Source organism: Piliocolobus tephrosceles, chromosome 20, assembly GCF_002776525.5.
Source record: "Piliocolobus tephrosceles isolate RC106 chromosome 20, ASM277652v3, whole genome shotgun sequence".
Classification (NCBI taxonomy): Eukaryota; Metazoa; Chordata; class Mammalia; order Primates; family Cercopithecidae; genus Piliocolobus; species Piliocolobus tephrosceles.
In genome coordinates this window covers 8,112,715-8,132,030 of record NC_045453.1, presented here as the reverse complement: position 1 = coordinate 8,132,030, position 19,316 = coordinate 8,112,715, and the positions used below count along the sequence as shown (strand labels likewise).

Below are 19,316 nucleotides of genomic sequence, written 5' to 3'. Positions count from 1 at the left end.
ATTTTACTCTTGCTTTCCAAAGTGCAGAAATGAGCAATTTTAGCTTTGTGCTTGTGTAGTTCTTCTGTTTCTCGTATGACTCATCAGAAGCAGAAAGGTGTGATGGCTTAGACAGTAGATTTAGAGACTGGCCATCTGAGTTAAAAGTCCCAGCACTGTCACTTACAAGCAGGATGTGATCTGACTGCAAGTCACTTAACTTTTTTTTTCTTTTTCCTTTTTTTGAGACAGAGTCTTGCTCAGTTGCCAGGCTAGAGTGCAGTGGCATAATCTCGACTCACTGCAACTTCTGCCTCTCGGGTTCAGTGATTCCCCTGCCTCAGCCTCCTGAGTAGCTGGGACTACAGGTGCGCATCACCATGCCCGGCTAATATTTTTGTATTTTAGTAGAGATGGGGTTTCACTATGTTGGCCAGGCTGGTCTCGAACTCCTGACCTCATGTTATCTGCCTGCCTCAGCCTCCCAAAGTGCTGAGATTACAGGCATGAGCCACCGTGCCTGGCCACTTAACATTTTTGAGCTTCTGTTTCCTTGTTGATAGAGTCAGGACAACAATAGCAGTTTGGCTGTGAGCTCCTTGAGGGCAGGGTTGTGGTTGTGAGACACAAATAAGATCATAAAATGAAAATATTATCAAATGCATTGTGTAATCGTTGTTACCACCATCACTGCCATCATTATTATCAGTACGGATTTTAGATAGTCCCCAGGATTATTTCCTTTAGGACTCCACACCATCAGTGCTGTTGTTAAAACTGCGACTCTTTCAAGCCAGGTGTTGGCTTCTCTAATGAGTATGCCTGAGACTTGTCATGTGGTACACTATAAAAAGCTTCCAGAAACCAAAGTAGATTATAGCTGTAATATTCCCCTTATCCAAATGCCCTAAAGAGAAGAAAATTAAATAGCCATGGTAGTTTGATCATCTCAGAACCTTAATGTACCTCATCAGCTCCTTTTGAAGATGATTGTAGACTTAATATTATGTATTCGCATGTTTTCTCAGCTGGACAAATGACTAGAATTTCTGAGGATATACATCTTTTCTCTCTTGGCTATTTTCCAAGCCTGAGGGAAGGACTGTTGTACTCCATGATTATATAGAAATTAGGGCTACTGGTTCTGCAATTCTGTCTGCCAACCATATCCCTTGTTTTTCAGGACATTATCAGGCTACGCAGTCTTGAACATGTAGATACCAAGCAGCAAAACAGGAATTTTCAAAATAAATAAGAAAGGGATTTGTATTATTATTACTGTGTTGTAGAGACAGGACCTCACTTTGTTGTCCAGGCTGGTCTTGAACTCCTGGCCTCAAGTGATCCACCTGCTTTGGCCTCACAAAGCGTGGGGATTGTACATGTAAGCCACTTTGCCCAGCCAAGAAGGGAATATTTTTAAAAAGCATGTCATCATATAGCAAACTTCCCTTGTACCTTAAAAGTTTGAAATGTTTAAAATGGATTTTAAAATGGATCTCCTCATGCTGAGTTTAGGTTGGCCTTTCGTCGCAACGGGAACATACTATGTTTAAATGTTCACATTATTTTATAAAAAGAGAGAAAGAAATTGTCTTTCATTTGAAATATTTTTCTTTTTATTCTTGGTATTAACAATTTTCTCTGGAACTGCCTGATATGCGTGTGTGTGTGCGTGCGCGCACAGAGTTTTGTTTGTATTTTGTCATCATTGCTAAAAGACCCTCAATAGATCTTTCAGTCATAATGCATGTGAGTAACAGGTAGACTTTTTTGTTTGATCTCTCCATGTCCCTGTCTCTCTTGTCTATCTACTCTTACTCTAAGTATCTCATAAAATATTCCACAGTGGGCTAATTTCTAACTTGAACTTTAAATAGGCTAGCTGATGTTCAGTGCACACAATGACTGTAGAACATGGCATTGGCACTGCAAAGCATGGGTGGTGGCATTACTGTCTACTACAGCACAGCTAAAACGTGACCTACAATCTTGTGTTGCATTGTTGCCTTATGATGAATTTGATATAGTCCTTAGGCTTCAGCCAGCAACTCTGGCTGTCCTTTGTCATTCATTCATTCCAGCAAATTCTTAGTCTGCTGCTATTAGCAACTTTGCTTCAAGCCAGTAACCTTAAAGCTTATTCTCACCTTTGTGCTTATCAGTGTTTTCCATGCCAACTTTCTTCTATTTTCCCATCCCCCCACCATAATTACACCCACTCCCAACCTCAGGTTTTCCCAAGAGTGGAGCTTGGCTATACTAGGAATATCAGATGTATTAGTAACTGGCCACTGATGACCCATCTGGTGGCTGTCTCTAGCTGCCAGTGGAACTGGAATCTCTGAGTTGTGTTTACCCAAGACCACACTGGCATTTCTTAGTTCTGCCTCTGCAGATAGCCTGAGCTATGGGGCACAGGAAGGGGCAGCTACATTCATTCCAATGTCTGTTCCAACACAGTTAGGCACTGGAGTTGGATTGCTCTGTATTCTTATCTTGACCTCACTATTTCCTAGCTGTCTAACTTTAACTTTCCCAAACATCAGATTCCTCTTCTCTAAAGTAGAGACAGTAACAGTTCCTGTCTCTTAGAGTCCTTGGGAAGGTTTAAGTGGCTAATGTGTAAAGTTGTAACACAGTTATTGGCACTTGGTAAATAATGAATGATGGGATCCGTCTCCAGACTTGAATCACTTTGGGGCACCTGCAGACTGGTGAGAGGGCAGACTTAGTAGAGAAAATAATATGTGTGCTGAGTCTTAGAGGATAAGGAGTTAGCATCCCTTCCATCAGTAGATAAAGAAGAGAAGGATTCCTGGCAGCAGTGTGACTAAGAAATAGACGAGAGCATGATGTATCTGTGCACATACTTTACTGACTGCAGGGTGAGGTAAAGTAGGGAGGCAAGAGGAGGGGAGGCAGAAACAATGGCCAAGAGCAGATCACTAGAAGCCTTGTAGAGTTCACGGAGGAGTTAAAACTTGATCTCCCGTCAGTCCCTATATCCACATAGTCTGGTTCCTCTGTTAAGCAGTCACATAAATATCTTTAAGAGCAGCAACAGTGAAAAGGGGAAAGAGAGCAGCGAATTGGCCTCAAATGAACTGGCATCTCTTTAAAGCTAATATTCCTCCTTGAGAATGCTACTTTAATTAAACATGTGCCCTGCAAGATTCATTATTGCCTTACTTGTGTTCCCTGTTGGTTGTCTCATTCATTAATCTGCTGATTAGTAACCCTGAACTCTTGCATCCCCTCCTTTTTTTTTGCATTCCCTTTTTAATATACTATGCTGTTTCCCCTGGGACATAAACTCCAGGACTTGTCCCTGGCCTGCTCGTGTTTGTTTTCTTTGCCCCTTGTGCCTGCCTCTGCTATAACATTTGTAGTATGTGTTAAGTAATCCTTAAGGTAACATTTTTATTATGTCATAAAAAGTGCATGGCAAATATATTATAACTCATGGACTTTGTTTAAAAATGAACGGATAATTTATTGAGTGTGTTACATGAGCCTCACTCCCCTCCCCATTTCAGCTGAGACCTGCTGCTCATTTAGCCGAGCCTCCTATTGAGTGCTCCCTCCCTGTGACATGCTGGGAAAGCAGGCCCATGGTTGGCTAGAAGTGACATCATAGTTTATGTACTCAATAAAAATTTAATTAAGTCATTACAGGAATTGCAGTCATCATTTAACCCTCTGATTTCTTCTGTTTAGTTTATTATTAAACATTCAGTAATACCAGTCACTGAATCCTGATGGCTTATAAAATATCTGCATGAATTTTAATGGCTTAAATAAATGGGAAAATATGAGTAACTGATATAAAAGGAACCTTTTCCTTGTGGCGTTGTATGTATGGGTTTTTATAAAAAGCAAAGCATTATGGAAAGGATGAGTTTAATAAGAGAACAGCCCAACACTATCTGGGAGGAGTTTCTCTTCTGCTGGGTGCAGCTGTGTAGTCATGGGCAGAGCGCTCCATGTAGTATGATCTGGCAGTGGAGAGGCAGGGAACCTGCACACCAGCAACCAAAAACTTAAATGAGGGACTAAAATCCAACAGGGATTCACCAGAGCAAATACCCCGCTGCCCTTGGCTGCTGGACTAGCTAGAAGGGCCCTGCCAAGTGAGTCTGGTAGTTGAGGAAGCTGCTGTCACTTGCCCTCACCTGTTGCCCTGCAGATCATGTATCTGTACTGATTGCACTTTCACCCTCTTCCAGGAAGGGCCCTTTTCATGATCTAATCCAGCCTGGGTGATGATTTCTGAAAAGCATTTCTAGCTGTGGCAGCTTGCCATTGTCTCAGCTAGAGGTGAAGGGAGAGGCAGCTTACAGGTCACTGGAGTTAGAATATAGGACCAGAAGGTTAAGGAGCCTTGCTAGTAAGGAACTCTACTCTTGCGCTGTGTTTTTCCTGGGCAGTAGCCAACCAGAATGCAGGTGTATCCCAAGAGGAGAAAATGTGTTTGTATGTATGTGGGCCTTGCTGGAAAGCAAGAACTGAGGTTTGCAGATGAATGTGTTGGTGATCTCTGGAAATACCCTGTAGATGGTAAAGTAGGAAAAGCACTCACCCAGAAATCAGGTTCTAATCCTGGCTCTGACACTATGATGTGTGACCTTGAATAAGTCTCTTCTTTCTGGGTTTCAGTTCACCCTTTCCTCCAGGGTATTGAGCTAGGTAATCTCTGAGGGCCCTTCCTGCTCCAGAGCTTAATGGTGTGATACGTGACATAAACTAGCTCTGCTAGGCAGGTTCAGTGAATGTTTTCCTCTGAGAGATGCTCCTGCCTTACTCTTTGATCCCGCTGATATTGTCTGTTATGTTATTATGATATCGCTGCGATTATTCCTAACACAGGAGAACAACTCACGTGGGAGTAGGGAAAGCCTCCAAGTGTGGGTATCGGGAGGTCTGAGGTATAGTCTCATCCTCACATGACAGAAGGAACGAACTCTAGCTCTGGCCTGTTTCTTGACTCTTCCCTTTACCCCAGCCCTTTCTGGCAGATGGGACAGTAGAAGTCTGGCAGTATATGTTTCTGAAATTCCAGAAACATGGAAGGTATTCAGCAGGGGGAAAGAAAGAAGAAGAAGAAAACCCCCCAGAAAACTAGTTGGGTAGAACATGCTGTGCATGGTGTAGTACATAGGCCCTTGTAAAATTCAGTTACCAGCAAGCCTGTCTTAGCTCCTGCTCTGGGTTAGGCTCTGGACCAGATGATAGGGGTGCTGAGATTAATCAGACATGGTTCCTATGACCCTTGAGTAGCTCCCAGACTAGTGGGAGAGACAGGTGCATAAGCAGCTCTAAACTGTGTGTGTACCCAGGGGAGAAAGTATGCCCAGAGAGCTGTGAGAATACCAAGGATGGATGGCTAATGTGGCCCTGGTTGAAGGTGTGTGGGATAGGTCATGGTTTGCACTCCTGCTTACATCCGGTCTACATTTTCCAGCCTTGAGCTTCACAATCCTTTCATTTTTGAAAATTATCCATGACTGTAAAGCATTGGAACTGGTTTTGGTTTTATGTAAACAAACCAGAAGTTATTACTTACAATTCCTTACATTTGCAGAGCATTCTGCAGTTTACCAAGGCTTTCAGCATACACACATTATTAAATTAATGAATGAATGCATGCTAACTCACGTGCTCTTCCAAACAGCCCTGTGTGTAGGGCATTTAAAAGAAAAGGGGCCAGGTGCAGTGGCTCATGCCTATAATCCCAGCACTTTGGGAGGTTGAGGCAGGCTGATCGCCTGAGGTCAGGAGTTCGAGACCAGCTTGGCCAACATGGTGAAAACCCATCTCTACTAAAAATCCAAAAAATTAGCCAGGCATGGTGGCGGGTGCCTGTAATCCCAGCTACTCAGGAGGCTGAGGTAGGAGAATCGAGAATCGCTTGAACCTGGGAGGCAGAGGTAGTAGTGAGCTGAGATCATGCCACTGCACTCCAGCTTGGCCAACAGAGCGAGACTCTGTCTCAAAAAAAAAAAAAAAAAAGAAATGGTCTCTGGCTGACTTGCTTAAGATAACATCCTGTGTACATAGCAAAACTATCACTTGAACCCAGGTTTTCTGAGTCTAAATCCAGATCACCCTTTCTGCATTTCTTCCGACTAGTTATGAGCCACAGGATAAAATCACTCAGTCTTTGATTTGTGACCCAGAGTAAAATTATCCTCCCAGAAGCAGAACCCTGGCAGACTGAAAGGAGTGTGGACTCTGGATTCAGACTGACCTGGATGCTGATCTCAGCTTTATCATGCATTTGCTCTGCGACACAAGGCATCACTTCACCCGGCTGAGTCTCTCACACAGTCACTTATAGTCTGAGTGACTGTAACACATCTACCTCTGAGTTCTGGTGACGATTAGAGGAGATAGTGTCCATAAAGCTCCGGGCCCATAGCAGGTACTTGGTAAATGAGATGACCGTGGGCATGGTCACCATCAGAGTTGTTAAGCACAAATCTTGTTCTCCATATAAAGTTCCAAATGCCTTTTGGCTGTTTCCAAAACCATCAGTTCAGATAGTCAGTGAGTCCTTACTCTGTGCTCTACATTGCACTGGCTTTCTGCTGGGATCCTGAAGAGGAATAAAACGTGGACCCTGCCTTACAGCATGTTACTGTCTGGAGGTCAGAGTTGTTCCCTATTGAAGGCAGTCAGCAAACTTCACTCTGGGCCCTGAAGATCCTCCAGGCCAGGCTGTTCCCTGAGAGGAGAGAGGAGTTCTACCGGACTCTCAACCATCTCACCAGAATTGCATTTCTAAAACAGTCTCTGAGTTTTTGTTTGTTTGCTTGAGACAGACTCTCATTCTGTTGCCCAGACTGGAGTGCAGTGGCGTGATCTTGGCTCACTGCAGCCTCGGCCTCCCAGGCTCAAGTGATTCACCTCAGCCTCCCAAGTAGCTAGGACTACAGGCATGCACCACTACACCAGACTAATTTTTGTATTTTTTTGTAGGGATGGGGTTTCACCATGTTGCCCAGGCTGGTCTTGAACTCCTGGGCTCAAGCAGTCTGCCTGCCTTGGCCTCCCAAAGTGCTGGGATTACAGGTGTGAACCACCACCCAGCCAAGATGATCTCTTAACTTTAACATTCTTCTTGCTTCACAGTTGCCCCTGCTTTGTTCTTCCCTCCTTTCCATAGCCTCAGAGGCCCCCCTTTTTCCTCAGCATGTTTCTCACAGTCCTGCCTCTCTCTCTTCTCTTCCCATCTCTGACCACTTCCTTCTCTTTGTTTTTTCATCACAACAAACTCTTGAGTGACCCTTAAGATGTCTCCTAACCTAGTCTCAACATACCTTTCCTGTGATCCTGCCCATTCACCCTCCCTGACACCCTCCCTGTGCCAGTCATTTTCTTTCCAGCCTCTGCACCTTTGCACACCTCCTTCTGTCTAGAATGCTCTCTCTCTCTCCTCCCCGTCACTCCTCTGTCAAACTCCTCCTCCTCCAAGGTTCACTTAAATGTTACCTCCTGGAGAGCACTTACCAGCTCCCTCAAGCAGGTAAAACTAAAACCCATTTATCACTCAGCATGTTTGGAATAGGATTTGAGGCAACATGTTGCAGTGTAATTATTTTTTATATGCCTATTTTCCTACATTGGACTGAGCTCCTCCAATCAAGAAACCTTTTCTTATACTTGGTTCATAGGATCTAGCACAAAACTCAACATGTGTTTGGGGCTCAGTTCATTAAGCTGACTTGTGTAATTTGAGATCAAAACCTAAAAGAAGTTGGCAAATTGGGGAGAATCCTGACAGGTCAGGGAATTGAGAATGGACTGGCAGCTTGACTTGTTGGTGGCTGTCTCTCTGTTCTACTAAGAGTCTGTGACAGCTAAGAGTCAAAGATCGTACTTTTTGGTTTTTTTAATTCTTTCTTTCATACTTTTGTTTTTGCCATTTGTTTCTGTAGGTTAATCCCTATATCCTGAAGAAGAACATGATCCTCATGACAAATAATTTCTATGCAGCGATCTTGGGATATGATGAGGTAAGATCATTTACCAAGGCTTAGGCAGAACAGTGGCCTCCCCCAGCAAAAGCTTTTGATGAGAGAAGCTTCCCTTTCTGAGGGAAGCTGCAAGGACCATTGTTACTGGCTACCACCATGGCATAGTATTTATTTCTTCATATTCATCAACTGGGCAGCGAGAATGAATATGCTCAGCATGTTTGGGAAACATGCCACATGTTTGGGAAAGAAGGCAGTATTTAATATGGTCAAACCATTCAACTGGCATTTGTTGAGTGACTGCTGGGTGCTGGATGGAGGGACAGAGGCAAATGAGACACTGTCTTAGCCCCATGTGCTCCCAGAGAGAAGAGGACATTCATGTAAACAGTGTGTTCTGCCAGGCAAAGTATACACTTTTTTTTTTTTTTTTTTTTGCTTTAATTATGAAAGCAATACATGCTCATTTTAAAAGTTTGTAAAACTGGCCAGGCACAGTGGCTCCCAGCACTTTGGGAGGCTGAGGCAGACAAATCACTTGAGGTCAGGAGATCGAGACCAGCCTGGTGGTTGGTGAAACCCCATCTCTACTAAATGAACATGGTGAAACCCCATCTCTACTAAAAATACAAAAATTAGCCGGGTATGGTGGTGGGTGCCTATAATCCCAGCTACTCCAGAGGCTGAGGCAGGTTAATCGCTTGAACCTAGGAGACAGAGGTTGCAGTGAGCCGAGATCGTGCCTCTGCACTCCAGCCTGGGTGACAGAGTGAGACTCTGTCTCAAAAAAAGATAGATAAAAATAAAAGTTTGTAAAGCTGTACATAAATGGTTGAAGTAGAAATTAGAAGACCTGGCTGGGCACGGTGGCTCACACCTGTAATCCCAACACTTTGGGAGGCCGTGGCAGATGGATCACCTCAGGTCAGGAGTTTGAGATCAGCTTGACCAACGTGATGAAACCCCGTCTCTACTAAAAATACAAAAATTAGCCGGACACAGTGGCATGCGCCTGTCATCCCACCTGTTTGGGAGGCTGAGGCACGAGAATCGCTTGAACCTGGGAGGTGGAGACTGCAGTGAGCTGAGATTGCGCCACTGCACTCTAGCCTGGGTGACAGAGTGAGACTTGGTCTCAAAAAAAAAAAAAAAAAAAAAAAAAAAAAACATGAAATGAGAAGACCTATTTCCTATCCTGCTCCAGACAGATACTTAATTCCTGGTTTATTGGATGTCCTTCCAAATGTTGTCTGTGCATAGACAAGCACCTTTATCTTTTCCTTCTTTATGCAACTGGAGTTACACTAGACACACAATTCTGCAACTTGCTTTTTTCACCGAAGTGTGTATCTTGGGTGTCCTTCCACATCAGGACATTTGGATCTATCTCATCTTTTTTAAAAAATTGTAAAACATGCATATAATAAAATGTACAGTGTTAACTATTTTTAACTGTATGGTTTAGTAGCATAAAGTACATTCCCATTGCTTTGCACCATCACCACCATTCATCTCCAGAGCTTTTCCATCTTCCAAGCTGACACTCTGTCCCTATTGAACAATAATTATTCCCTCTTTCCCTCATATCCCCTAGCAACCACCATTCATTTGACTTTATGCCTCTGTGAATTTGACTACTGTAGATAATTCATGTAAGTAGAATCATACAATTTTTGACCTTTTGTGACTGGCTTATTTCACTTAACATAATGCCCTCGAGGTTCATCTATCTCATCTTTTTTCTCCCCAACATTTATTGAGGAGATTTCAAGCATGTAGAAAGAATGGTGTAATGAACACCTGATATTTTAAGCTAACCAGATGCTTTTATACTGATTTTATGGTTACCTCCAGATTTAATGCAAGCATGACCCCTCCTGGGAAGCAGTTCCTGAACTTACTGTGGCTCAGCTCATTCCACCCTCCCTGCACTCTCACAGTGCTTACTATATTCACATTATCTGTCACCTTGGCTGGGTGGGGATTTCTTTTTGGGTAGTGGCAATGCCTACTATGTTTGCATTTATGTGGCCTGACATAGTGCTTGGCATGTGGTAGTCACAGAGTGAGAAATGCACAAAAGGACAAAAGTAAGAAACTGAAGTTCAGATTGGAGGAAATGTTCCCAGCCTGAAGATAATAATTAAAGCCAGGAAACAAGCTTACCAAAAAAATCCAGTTAAATGATTTGGTTAGGGTCATAGGACCAGTTAAAATAGGGTCTCCTGATTCCTGTTCTACTAGATATCCTGAGTTAGAAGGAAGCATTTAGATTGCATACTATACACATCATTAACTTAACATGAGCTTTTGGTGGTTATGGGATGGGAATTGAGAATTATTGCTCAAGTGTACATATCTTTTTTTTTTGAGACAGAGTTTCACTCTTGTTGCCCAGGCTGGAGTGCAATGGCACAATCTCGACTCACCGCAACCTCCGCCTCCCAGGTTGAAGCAATTCTCCTGCCTCAGCCTCCCGAGTAGCTAGGATTACAGGCATGCACCAACACGCCTGGCTAATTTTGTATTTTTAGTAGAGACGGGGTTTCTCCATGTTGAGGCTGGTCTCGAACTCCTAACCTCAGGTGATCCACCTGCCTCAGCCTCCCAAAGTGCTGGGATTACAGGTGTGAGCCACCACATCCGGCCTACATATCAATTATAAAAGAGGACGAATTGTAATTGTAGAAGCCTCACTATACAGAAAAGGATGAGGCTTAGGAGTGAAGAACTACACCTCTCTATGAGCCATTGTTTATGGTCTTTATTGCAGGTGGCTCTGTTGGCTCAATTGATCCTTTTATCAATATTAATAAAAATGTACTGAATTGTTTGTTCCCCGTCCCCCATCCAGTCCATTCTGGCAGAGCCATTTTACCCAACTGTGCCTGAGCACAAGAGTCACCTGGAGTGCTTTTAAAATCTAAATCTTTATCACCTCTCTGAAGATTCCAATTCAGTAGGAGTGCTGCCTGGTGGTTCAATATGTCACTCCAAGGTGACTTTTAAGAGCAGGAAATTTGGGGAAATATACTAATTACCTGGGACACTTTTTAGAAATATCAGTGTCTGGGTCCTATCCCCCAACGCTTCTGATTTAACTGGTGGAGGTGGACATCTGTAGTTGTAAAAGTTCCCAGGTGATTTTAATGTGCAATTCTAGAAGTTTTTCCTATATTTTAATGTGCCTGTGAGTCACCTAGAGGACCTAGGTACAATTCAGATTCTGACTCAGCAAGTCTGGGGTGGGGCCTGAGATTCTGCATTGCTAACAGCTGCAGGTGATCAGGGTGCAGCCATTTCACAGACCACACTTGGAATCACAAGGTTCTAGAGCTATTCAATACTAAACACATGCAGCTATTTTGACTTACATTAATTAAATAAAATGGAAAATTCAGATACTCAGTTACTATATGTGGGCACTGTCTTGGACAGTGCAGATACAGAACAGTTCCATAGTCACAAAAAGTTCTGTTGGACAGCGCTGTTGTACAGCAACCTTTTCCTAGAATCTTGCTTGGATTCTTCCCCCTCACTGGATGCTCTGGGTACCTCCCTGTTTCCTATGACATTAGGTCCAAATTGCTCCCTGAACTTCCAGGCCTTCTGTAAACTGTTCCCATTGCTATGTGCCCTATCTGCCTTTATATTTCTTGTGCTCTCTCAGAGAGACGTTCCTGGTCCACACTAAGTCATTCCCCCTCTTATTCTCTCTCACTGCACTGTACTGTAGTTAGATATTTATTGCTTGTTTATCTGTTACTTGTTTACTATGTCTCTCAATTAGAAGGTAAGCTCCAGTGGGAAAGAGCCAGACCATGTTTGTTTTATGCACCAATATATTTTCATGTATCACACATGGTAGACACTCAAAAGCTACTTGTTAAATGGATAATGAATAGATGGATGGGTGTTGAAATTCACAGTAAAAACACAAGACAGCCAGAGAGGTCAGGGAAAGCTAAGACTGTAGAACAAGGAGGCAGCCATGTAGAGTATAGCTGAGTCTCACTCTGCAGCTTGGCATGTGTTTATTCACCAGGATATTACTCTGCTGCTGTTAGATGTGCACTGATTTTGTCCCTTCAGCTAGATTGCAAGTTCCCTGAGAGCTCAGACCATATTGCGGTGACTCTTGTGTTCCTAGCATTATGCTGAGCACATAGTGATGTCAAATCAGTCTTCACTGAGTGGAACTCTGCCACTCTAAACCCTTAATCAGAACCAGAACCCTCCAAAACCAAAACAATCCCCTTGGCTTCCTCTCAGTTACTCTAGACCTAGGTGTCTTAATTTCTGAAGGATGCTTTGTTGTGTTGTAAGGGAAAACAAGTAGGCACCCAATTAGATTGGGTGGAAATTACAGTGTGTCCTCATGTTTGGTTCCCAGGACCCTTCTTCCTTTTCTGCTTTCTTAGTTTGAAATGTGCACCCTCAGATTAGTCTCTCATTTGTTTTCACTGCCTTACGCTAGCAGTGTGGTGGGAAGAAGGCTGACATTGTGTTCGTTAATTTATTCAACCATTCTTTTTTTTTTTTCTGAGACAGTCTCACTCTGTTGCCCAGGCTGGAGTGCAGCATTGTGATCACAGCTCACTGTATCCTCAACCTCCCCGGGCCCAGGTGATCATCCTGCCTCATCCCTCCCGAGTTGACTCGTGTGCCACCGTGCCTGGCTAATTTTTATATTTTTTGTGGAAACAATTTCACCATGTTGTCCGAGCTGGTCTTGAACTCCTGGGCTCAAGTGATCCACCCAGCTTGGCCTCCCAAAATGCTGGGTATTCAGCCATTCTGATTGCTCTCCCACTCTATGCCAGGTTCTGTGTTCTGACTAGAGTGGGTCAGTCACCATTCCCCACCTCATCATTGCATGCTAGTTCTAGTTCAGTCATCAGTTAGCTAGTCTCTAAGCCTCAGTTTACTTATCTTTCAAATGGGGATACAGGCCAGGTGCGGTGGCTCACGCCTGTAATCCCAGCACTTGGGAGGCCAAAGCGGGCAGATCACTTGAGGTCAGGAGTTCGAGACCACCCTGGCCAACATGGTGAAACCCCCATCTCTACTAAAAATACAAAAAATTAGCCAGTTGTGGTGGCGCATGCCCATTGTCCCCAGCCACTCGGGAGGCTGAGGCAGGAGAATCACTTGAACTTGGGAAGCAGAGGTTGCACTGAGCCAAGATCACACCACTGCACTTCAGCCTGGGTAACAGAGTGAGACTTCATCTCAAAACAAAGCAAAGCAAAGCAAACGCGAATATAATATCTGTTCTACTTGGCATACATAATCATTAGGAGCCAGGTGTATGAGGGAACCCTAACAGTCTGGAACAGTTGGGTTGTTCTCACTATTAGTGAGTCCTGAGTCATTCTTTTCCTTCTGACGGCTCAGGAATTCCTGATTGTGGAGTTGCCCCTTCCCAACCATCTCACCCACTGCTAAAGTTGCCTATTTTCCCATCCTGTGCTCTGCCCATTCTCCAGGTCCCCATAACACCCACTCCCAATCCCATTCCTTTCTGCACAGCACATGTGGGTTGCTGCCAGCAGTGCTCTGGCATGTGCCCAGGCACAGTAGACACAGGCATGCTGTTGTGCTAGCAAATCATTTGCAGAAGGGTGATGTGCCTGAGCTTGTCCTCTGCTCCTTTCCCCATCTGCCAAAAGAAGCCAGTTTTCCTGACTCAGCCATTGTGCCAGGACAGTCCTAAGCTGTGGAACTGTAAGGAGTGTTTATCAGAGAGCATTTGGAACAGGTGGAATGTTTTTCTACCAAACTGTCAGCACCCCATACTGGACATGGCCCTTCCTGGCAGCAGGCCTGGAGCCAGACCTCATATACCACAATGCCCAAGAGGACAGACCACAATATAATGTCGAATAAAGTGATCCTGGGTCTTTGCGTAATGTTTACCACTTACAGAGCCATTCATGGCCAGTATCTCTCACTTCTCACAACTCTGTGGGATGGGTATTATTAGGCTTGTTTAACTCATGAAAAACTGAGGCTCAGGATTGGCTAATAGCTTCTCAAAGGCCACACAGCCATCAAATGACAGAGCTGGCATTTGAACTCTGTGCTCTGGCCCCCAGACCCCACTGTTTTGACTATATCCCAGCTGTCTGCCAAAGCATAGTCCTAATCTTTGTATCCAACAGATTACACTTTACAAGTAGTCCAAGAATGCTGTAAGTAGAGCAGGTAACTTCATCTGTTTTTAAGAAGTACAAGATTGAGACTTTGGTTTAGTCAACTGCCACCATCGCTGATCTTGGCAGAGGTGGAACTAGGACTTGATCTGCCTTCTGACTTCAAGTCAGCACATCGATTCCACACACTACCTTGGCACCTGGACAGAGCAACTTCTCAGGGCCTGCTCCATCAGTCACCTTCACCCCAGGAAGCAAGACTCTCAACCCTCCCTACTCTAGAGGTCCAAGCTAGAAAATGTCCTTACCCGGTGGCTGGGGCTCTCATTTTGCTCTGTAATCTTTGAGCTTCCCAACAGAAGTCTCCTCTGTGCCGAAAGAGGCACATGTGTGTTAGGCACACACACACATGCAGGCTCTGAGCCTGGCCCTGTGTGGCCCCAGCAATCCTGCTGAACATCCTGTTCCTCTACTTAGGGAGAGGCTGGGCCCAGAGTTGGGTAACAGTGAAGACAAGGTAGCTGGCTCCCTTCCCCAAAGAGCCAGTTGCCTTGCAAATATATGTCCTTGGACCAAGCAAGAAGGCACAGTCCATGCCCACCTCCATTCCTGGGGGAAACATACATTCACAATATTCCCAGCCTGTGCCCTGTGGACAGCAAGGGGAGCGTTGCTGCTACTGTTTCTCTTCTTGGCCTCTCAAGCGTTGCCTGGGCCAGGCACAGTACGGAGTAGAGGGAGCTGTGCCTGAGTCCCCGCTCTGTATCACCTAACTAGTGGCTTGGCCCCTCTGGACCCCCTGTTCTTCCTCTGTATGTAATCAAATGAAGGGACTGGGCCAGATGCCCTTGTAAGACCCCTTCCACCTCTACTGTGTGACTACCCCATTTTCCTCTTATGTGTGGAGGGTCCTTCTGAGTCAGTTCCATGGTTGCTAGCATGTTCACAGTATCCCGAGCATCTGTGTCCTGGCTCTGTGGATCCCTCCGGAGACCATTGCTGTGCTGTGTGTTCCAGGGGATCCTTTCAGATGATCATGGGCTGGCCGCTGCCCTCTGGAGAACGTTCTTCAACGGGAAATGTGAAGACCCTCGACATCTTGAATTGCTGGTAGAGTATGTGAGGAAACAGGTGAGCGACCTTTTCCCTCCCCTCCCAAGTCCTGGCAACAGTGGGCCCTCCTCTTGGGCTTCCAGGGGATCATGAGAGGTTGAGTTACCAAGGAGCAGTCTGAGAGAATTCTGACCAGATCACATCAGCGCTAGACGCTGAAGAAGGAGCGCCTTCTGTGTGTCCAACCATGAACTGGGCCAGGGAGCGGAAAATGGGAAGAAAGAGAGAGGAAGAGGCATAGAGTAGTCTCCTGCTCTCAGGAACTTTGAGTCATTCATTCACTGTGCACCTCATTGCCTACTATGCGCCGGGTGCTATGCTAGCAGCTGGGCCCACAGAGTTCTGGCAGATGTGAGCACGGGCAGCCGCCCACTGTGGACCCCTTCTCTACCCACTTGGATTTGTTTCCTGCTCCTGATTTCCAGCAGGACTGGGCAGCAAGCAGCATTTCACAGACAGCGTCTTCCTGCTAGACGCTCTCCATGGTCAAGCAGGGTGTCCCCACTTCAGTTTCTCATCCCTCTGGCTCCCCTGGTCTCCCCGACATCAAAGCTTCTAGGAGAAAGCTCCGCAGTGGGGGCTGCTTACCCACATAGCTCTCCTCAAGCCTGGGGAATTAATTCCTTGACCTCCCTGCCCTCAGATCTTGTATTGATGGGAGACTCATACTTGATAGATGAGTGAGCTGGCTGGCAGGGAAGAGGACATAGAGGCTCTTCCAGGGCCTCCCAGTGAGTCAGCCTGCACAGCTGTCCTAGGGCCCCAAGCTGCGTGATTCATGTGGCCACTGAGGCCTCAGCTGCCTCAGACAACTCAGGCTGTGCCATGAGTCACACCTTTGCTTCATGACCTGGCCCCTGGAGCTGAAGGGGTGTCACCCCACAGTTACTCTCTTGTTCACTTATATCCATGGTCTTCAAGCCTCCAACTACCAGGAAGGGCAAGGCTGGAGCTCAGCTCTTGAGAAGACAGGGCCAATAGGACTAGCTTGTAAACTGCTGGAAAAACCACATACTGGGGCTCTGCAGACCCACAGGGTAGAGAACCCCAGGAGCCAGGACTTCTGTTTGACCACTCTTCAAACCTGCCAGAGCCAGGGAGAAGGCATGGCATGGCCAGAGGGCCCCACCCACAGAGAATTCTCATACTACCTGTTGACTGGACTCACCCTCAGACAGGAGTAGCAATTCTCAAAGCAGATGCTGTGTTTTCTGAGAGACCTGCCCAATATTTCCATCTGCCATGGTGGGCTTGTGCCAGAAGCCACAACAAGACACACCTGGGACTTCTCTGAGGGCCCTCTAGGAAGGGGCTGCCACAACCATTGTCCCTACAAGAGGTCCCATGTGGCCCCAGTGAGAGGCAGTGGAAAAACAGCGAAGGGGCTCTTGGGAAAGCAGGGAGCTTTGGTGGGGACCCAGTTATGTCAGCAAAACCTTTTGAGCACCTGCTGCTCTAGGCACTCTTGGGAAAGCAACGATTAATAAGACCCAGTCCTGCCCCCGAGGGGCCAGCTCATGGTTTGGTGAGGAAGCCCAGGCACACGGCTAACCCTGGAGTAAGCCAGCCCGTAATGTGATACAGAGAGGGCAGAGTGCTGAAGGCCGGGAAAGGAAGAGCAGGAGCTGGGCCTTGAGCAGGCTGCTTGGTGTGGCTGATGGCCCAAGAGCCAACCACAGGTCTTGTTGAGATTTTCAACCCAGGAGGTGGGGCAGAGTGGTGGCACTGGGGACAGAAATGGAGTCACTGTAAGGAGGAGTGGGCTTTAGGGAAGACATGGCAGGGCAGGTGGGAATCCAGAGCTGAGGTGCATGCGAGAGGCTGGGGTTGAGTTCAAGCGTCAGCAGCTGGAAGCGGAAGCAACCGGAATGGTGGATTCTTGGAAGGAGGAATGATCTAAAGCTTAAGATGAAGCCTCCTGGCCTTACAGCAGTGGCTTCTCTGGGTGATGACCATTTTAATGGCAGAGCTGTCTGCCCCTACTGTCCTAGAGGGGTGATGCTAGGGCCCGCTGACCAGGGGCCCACTAGAGGACAACAGAGGCATACATATGCTTAAAGTGTGAGTAACTCGCACTGCATATATGAATCTCTTCATGTGTCCTGTGAGGTACCTGTTTCTATCCCCTCTCTCAGACAAGGGAACTTAAATCTCAGAGAGGGGAAGCAGCCACCCTGGATAGCAGCACTGGGAAGGGACAGAATCAGGACTCTCACGCGGCAGCTCTGGGGTGGACAGCATGGCTGTGTGCGCTGCAAGCCCTGACTTCCTGGCCTGCAGGAGCTGTCTAGGGAGAGCGTGAAGGGGAGAAGAGTCCTTGGGAGATGTGTGTCCGTCTCCATTCAGAGGTGTGATAGGGAATTCCCTAACAGCCCCCCCCCACCCGCCCCACCCAGCTCCCCAGTGATTGCTTTCTCCGAACCACCTTAGTGAAATTATCTACATCAGAGACGGCTTGGCCTGGGACCTGGGATGGTCAGAAACCCCCCTCATGCCCCGTCCCCTTCCTTCCTCTCCTCTGGGAGGCTGGTTCCTGATGCTGGCTCCTCACGTCTGTCCTGCCTCTGTCGCTTCCTCCTTCCCGCTCCTCTGGTTGCAGATGCAGTACCTGGATTCCATGAACGGGGAGGATCTGCTCCTGACAGGGGAGGTGAGCTGGCGCCCTCTAGTGGAGAAGAATCCTCAGAGCATCCTGAAGCCCCATTCTCCCACTTACAACGACGAGGGACTTTGATGGGCTGGGCCCTCTGCGCCGCTGGCCAGCTGGCTTCGAGGAACCGCCAGGAGAGAAGTGCCTGTTGGTCCAGGACCCCGCAGAAAGTGGCCTGAACTGACCTCTGAACAGCGTCTGTCAAAATACCTGGCCCCATTTGTGTTGAGTTTCCTCTTAGTGTGCCCAGGAGTCTGATCTGCTGGGATACAGGAATGGGAGAACCCCTAGCTCTCCCGCATGTCCTCTGCCTCGGGAAGCCCCGAGTGAGAGTCCCCCAGCACACACTCCCCAACCCCCTCCAGCAACTACCTGTGACCGACAGCTTTTCTCAAAGGCCGAGGAAGGGGATGGCGTAGGTTCAAAACGGAAACCCCCCAGGGCCTGCTGTGGCCTAGGAGCGGATTGTAATGCTGCAGAGTCCGGATGGCGACCACGCGTTGTCCCTCGGCTTCCAGCCATGGGGTTGAGTTGGCCATTAAAAGAAACAGAGACTTCTCTCTGCTGTGGCCCTTCTTTATTCCAGGGACTTAGAAACTTGCCTGAGTTGGTGGAGGCGGTAGTGAGGGCACCGCCCAGCTCAGTTAGTGATGGAGAAAGGGAAGAGGCTGGGATGGTCTCTGCTGCTGCTCTTGCCTCTAGTTCATGGAGATGTGTCTCTGTTCAGGCCAAGGCACAGCCAGCCAGGCCCCTCGTCTGGGACCCAGGAGGCCTCTGGTGACCAAGGGCTTTCACATCCTAAGTCATTTGGAAGAAGGCCTTGAGAACAAAGTCAGCTTTGTCACAGTGAACTGAATGAGGAACATGCTGTCTCCTCTCTTGGCCCCCCTTCATGAGATATTGGGGAGAAGAGAACATTCCTCCTGGCTTCGTTGTAGCAAACCCAGACCTGTGCCTAGCTTTGGGCCCCCTTCCCAACTTCTGAAGCACGTGCTGCAGAGCCACCTTGGTCTGAGCACCTGAGGACCAGCCCCTCCTCCCTCAGTGCAGGTCATCTCTGGGGGGATTTTCTTAAAGTGAAGAAAGGGCGTGGGGAACCATATTACCCCTTCCTCCCCCATCAAACTTCCTTCATTTAACTTGCTATAAAATGAGTCATATAAAGAAACTCTATATGGGTGAGGTATATCCCACTTCTGTGAAAACATTACAAATCAAACCGCCTTCTCTCAGTTTATTTAAGATGCTTTTGTTGCGAGCGGAGCTCTCGAGTGAAGCCTCCTGTGTGTGTGTGTGAGATAATAACACCTTGTAACTCATTACAGCTGGGCACTATTTACATAAACCAGAGCTGAGCCGGGCAGGAATTTGCTGATTAATTTATTTTTAATGGAGTGAAGTATACCATGCACCAAAATAAACTTTACTGTGTGTACCTAA

At 46.7% G+C, this 19,316-nt stretch overlaps 1 protein-coding gene across 1 annotated transcript in view; it reads left to right on the top strand.

Annotated features, from left to right (window-relative positions):
- The window catches only part of LOC111548179 (ubiquinol-cytochrome-c reductase complex assembly factor 1), a 105,878-nt gene extending 86,562 nt beyond the window's left edge, over window positions 1-19,316 (top strand). The window contains exons 8-10 of the mRNA XM_023220517.1: window positions 7,920-7,997; window positions 15,131-15,244; window positions 17,826-19,316. Of these exons, the coding sequence (XP_023076285.1) occupies window positions 7,920-7,997; window positions 15,131-15,244; window positions 17,826-17,960 (327 nt within the window). The 3' untranslated portion in view covers window positions 17,961-19,316. The remainder of the gene's footprint in view (window positions 1-7,919; window positions 7,998-15,130; window positions 15,245-17,825) is intronic.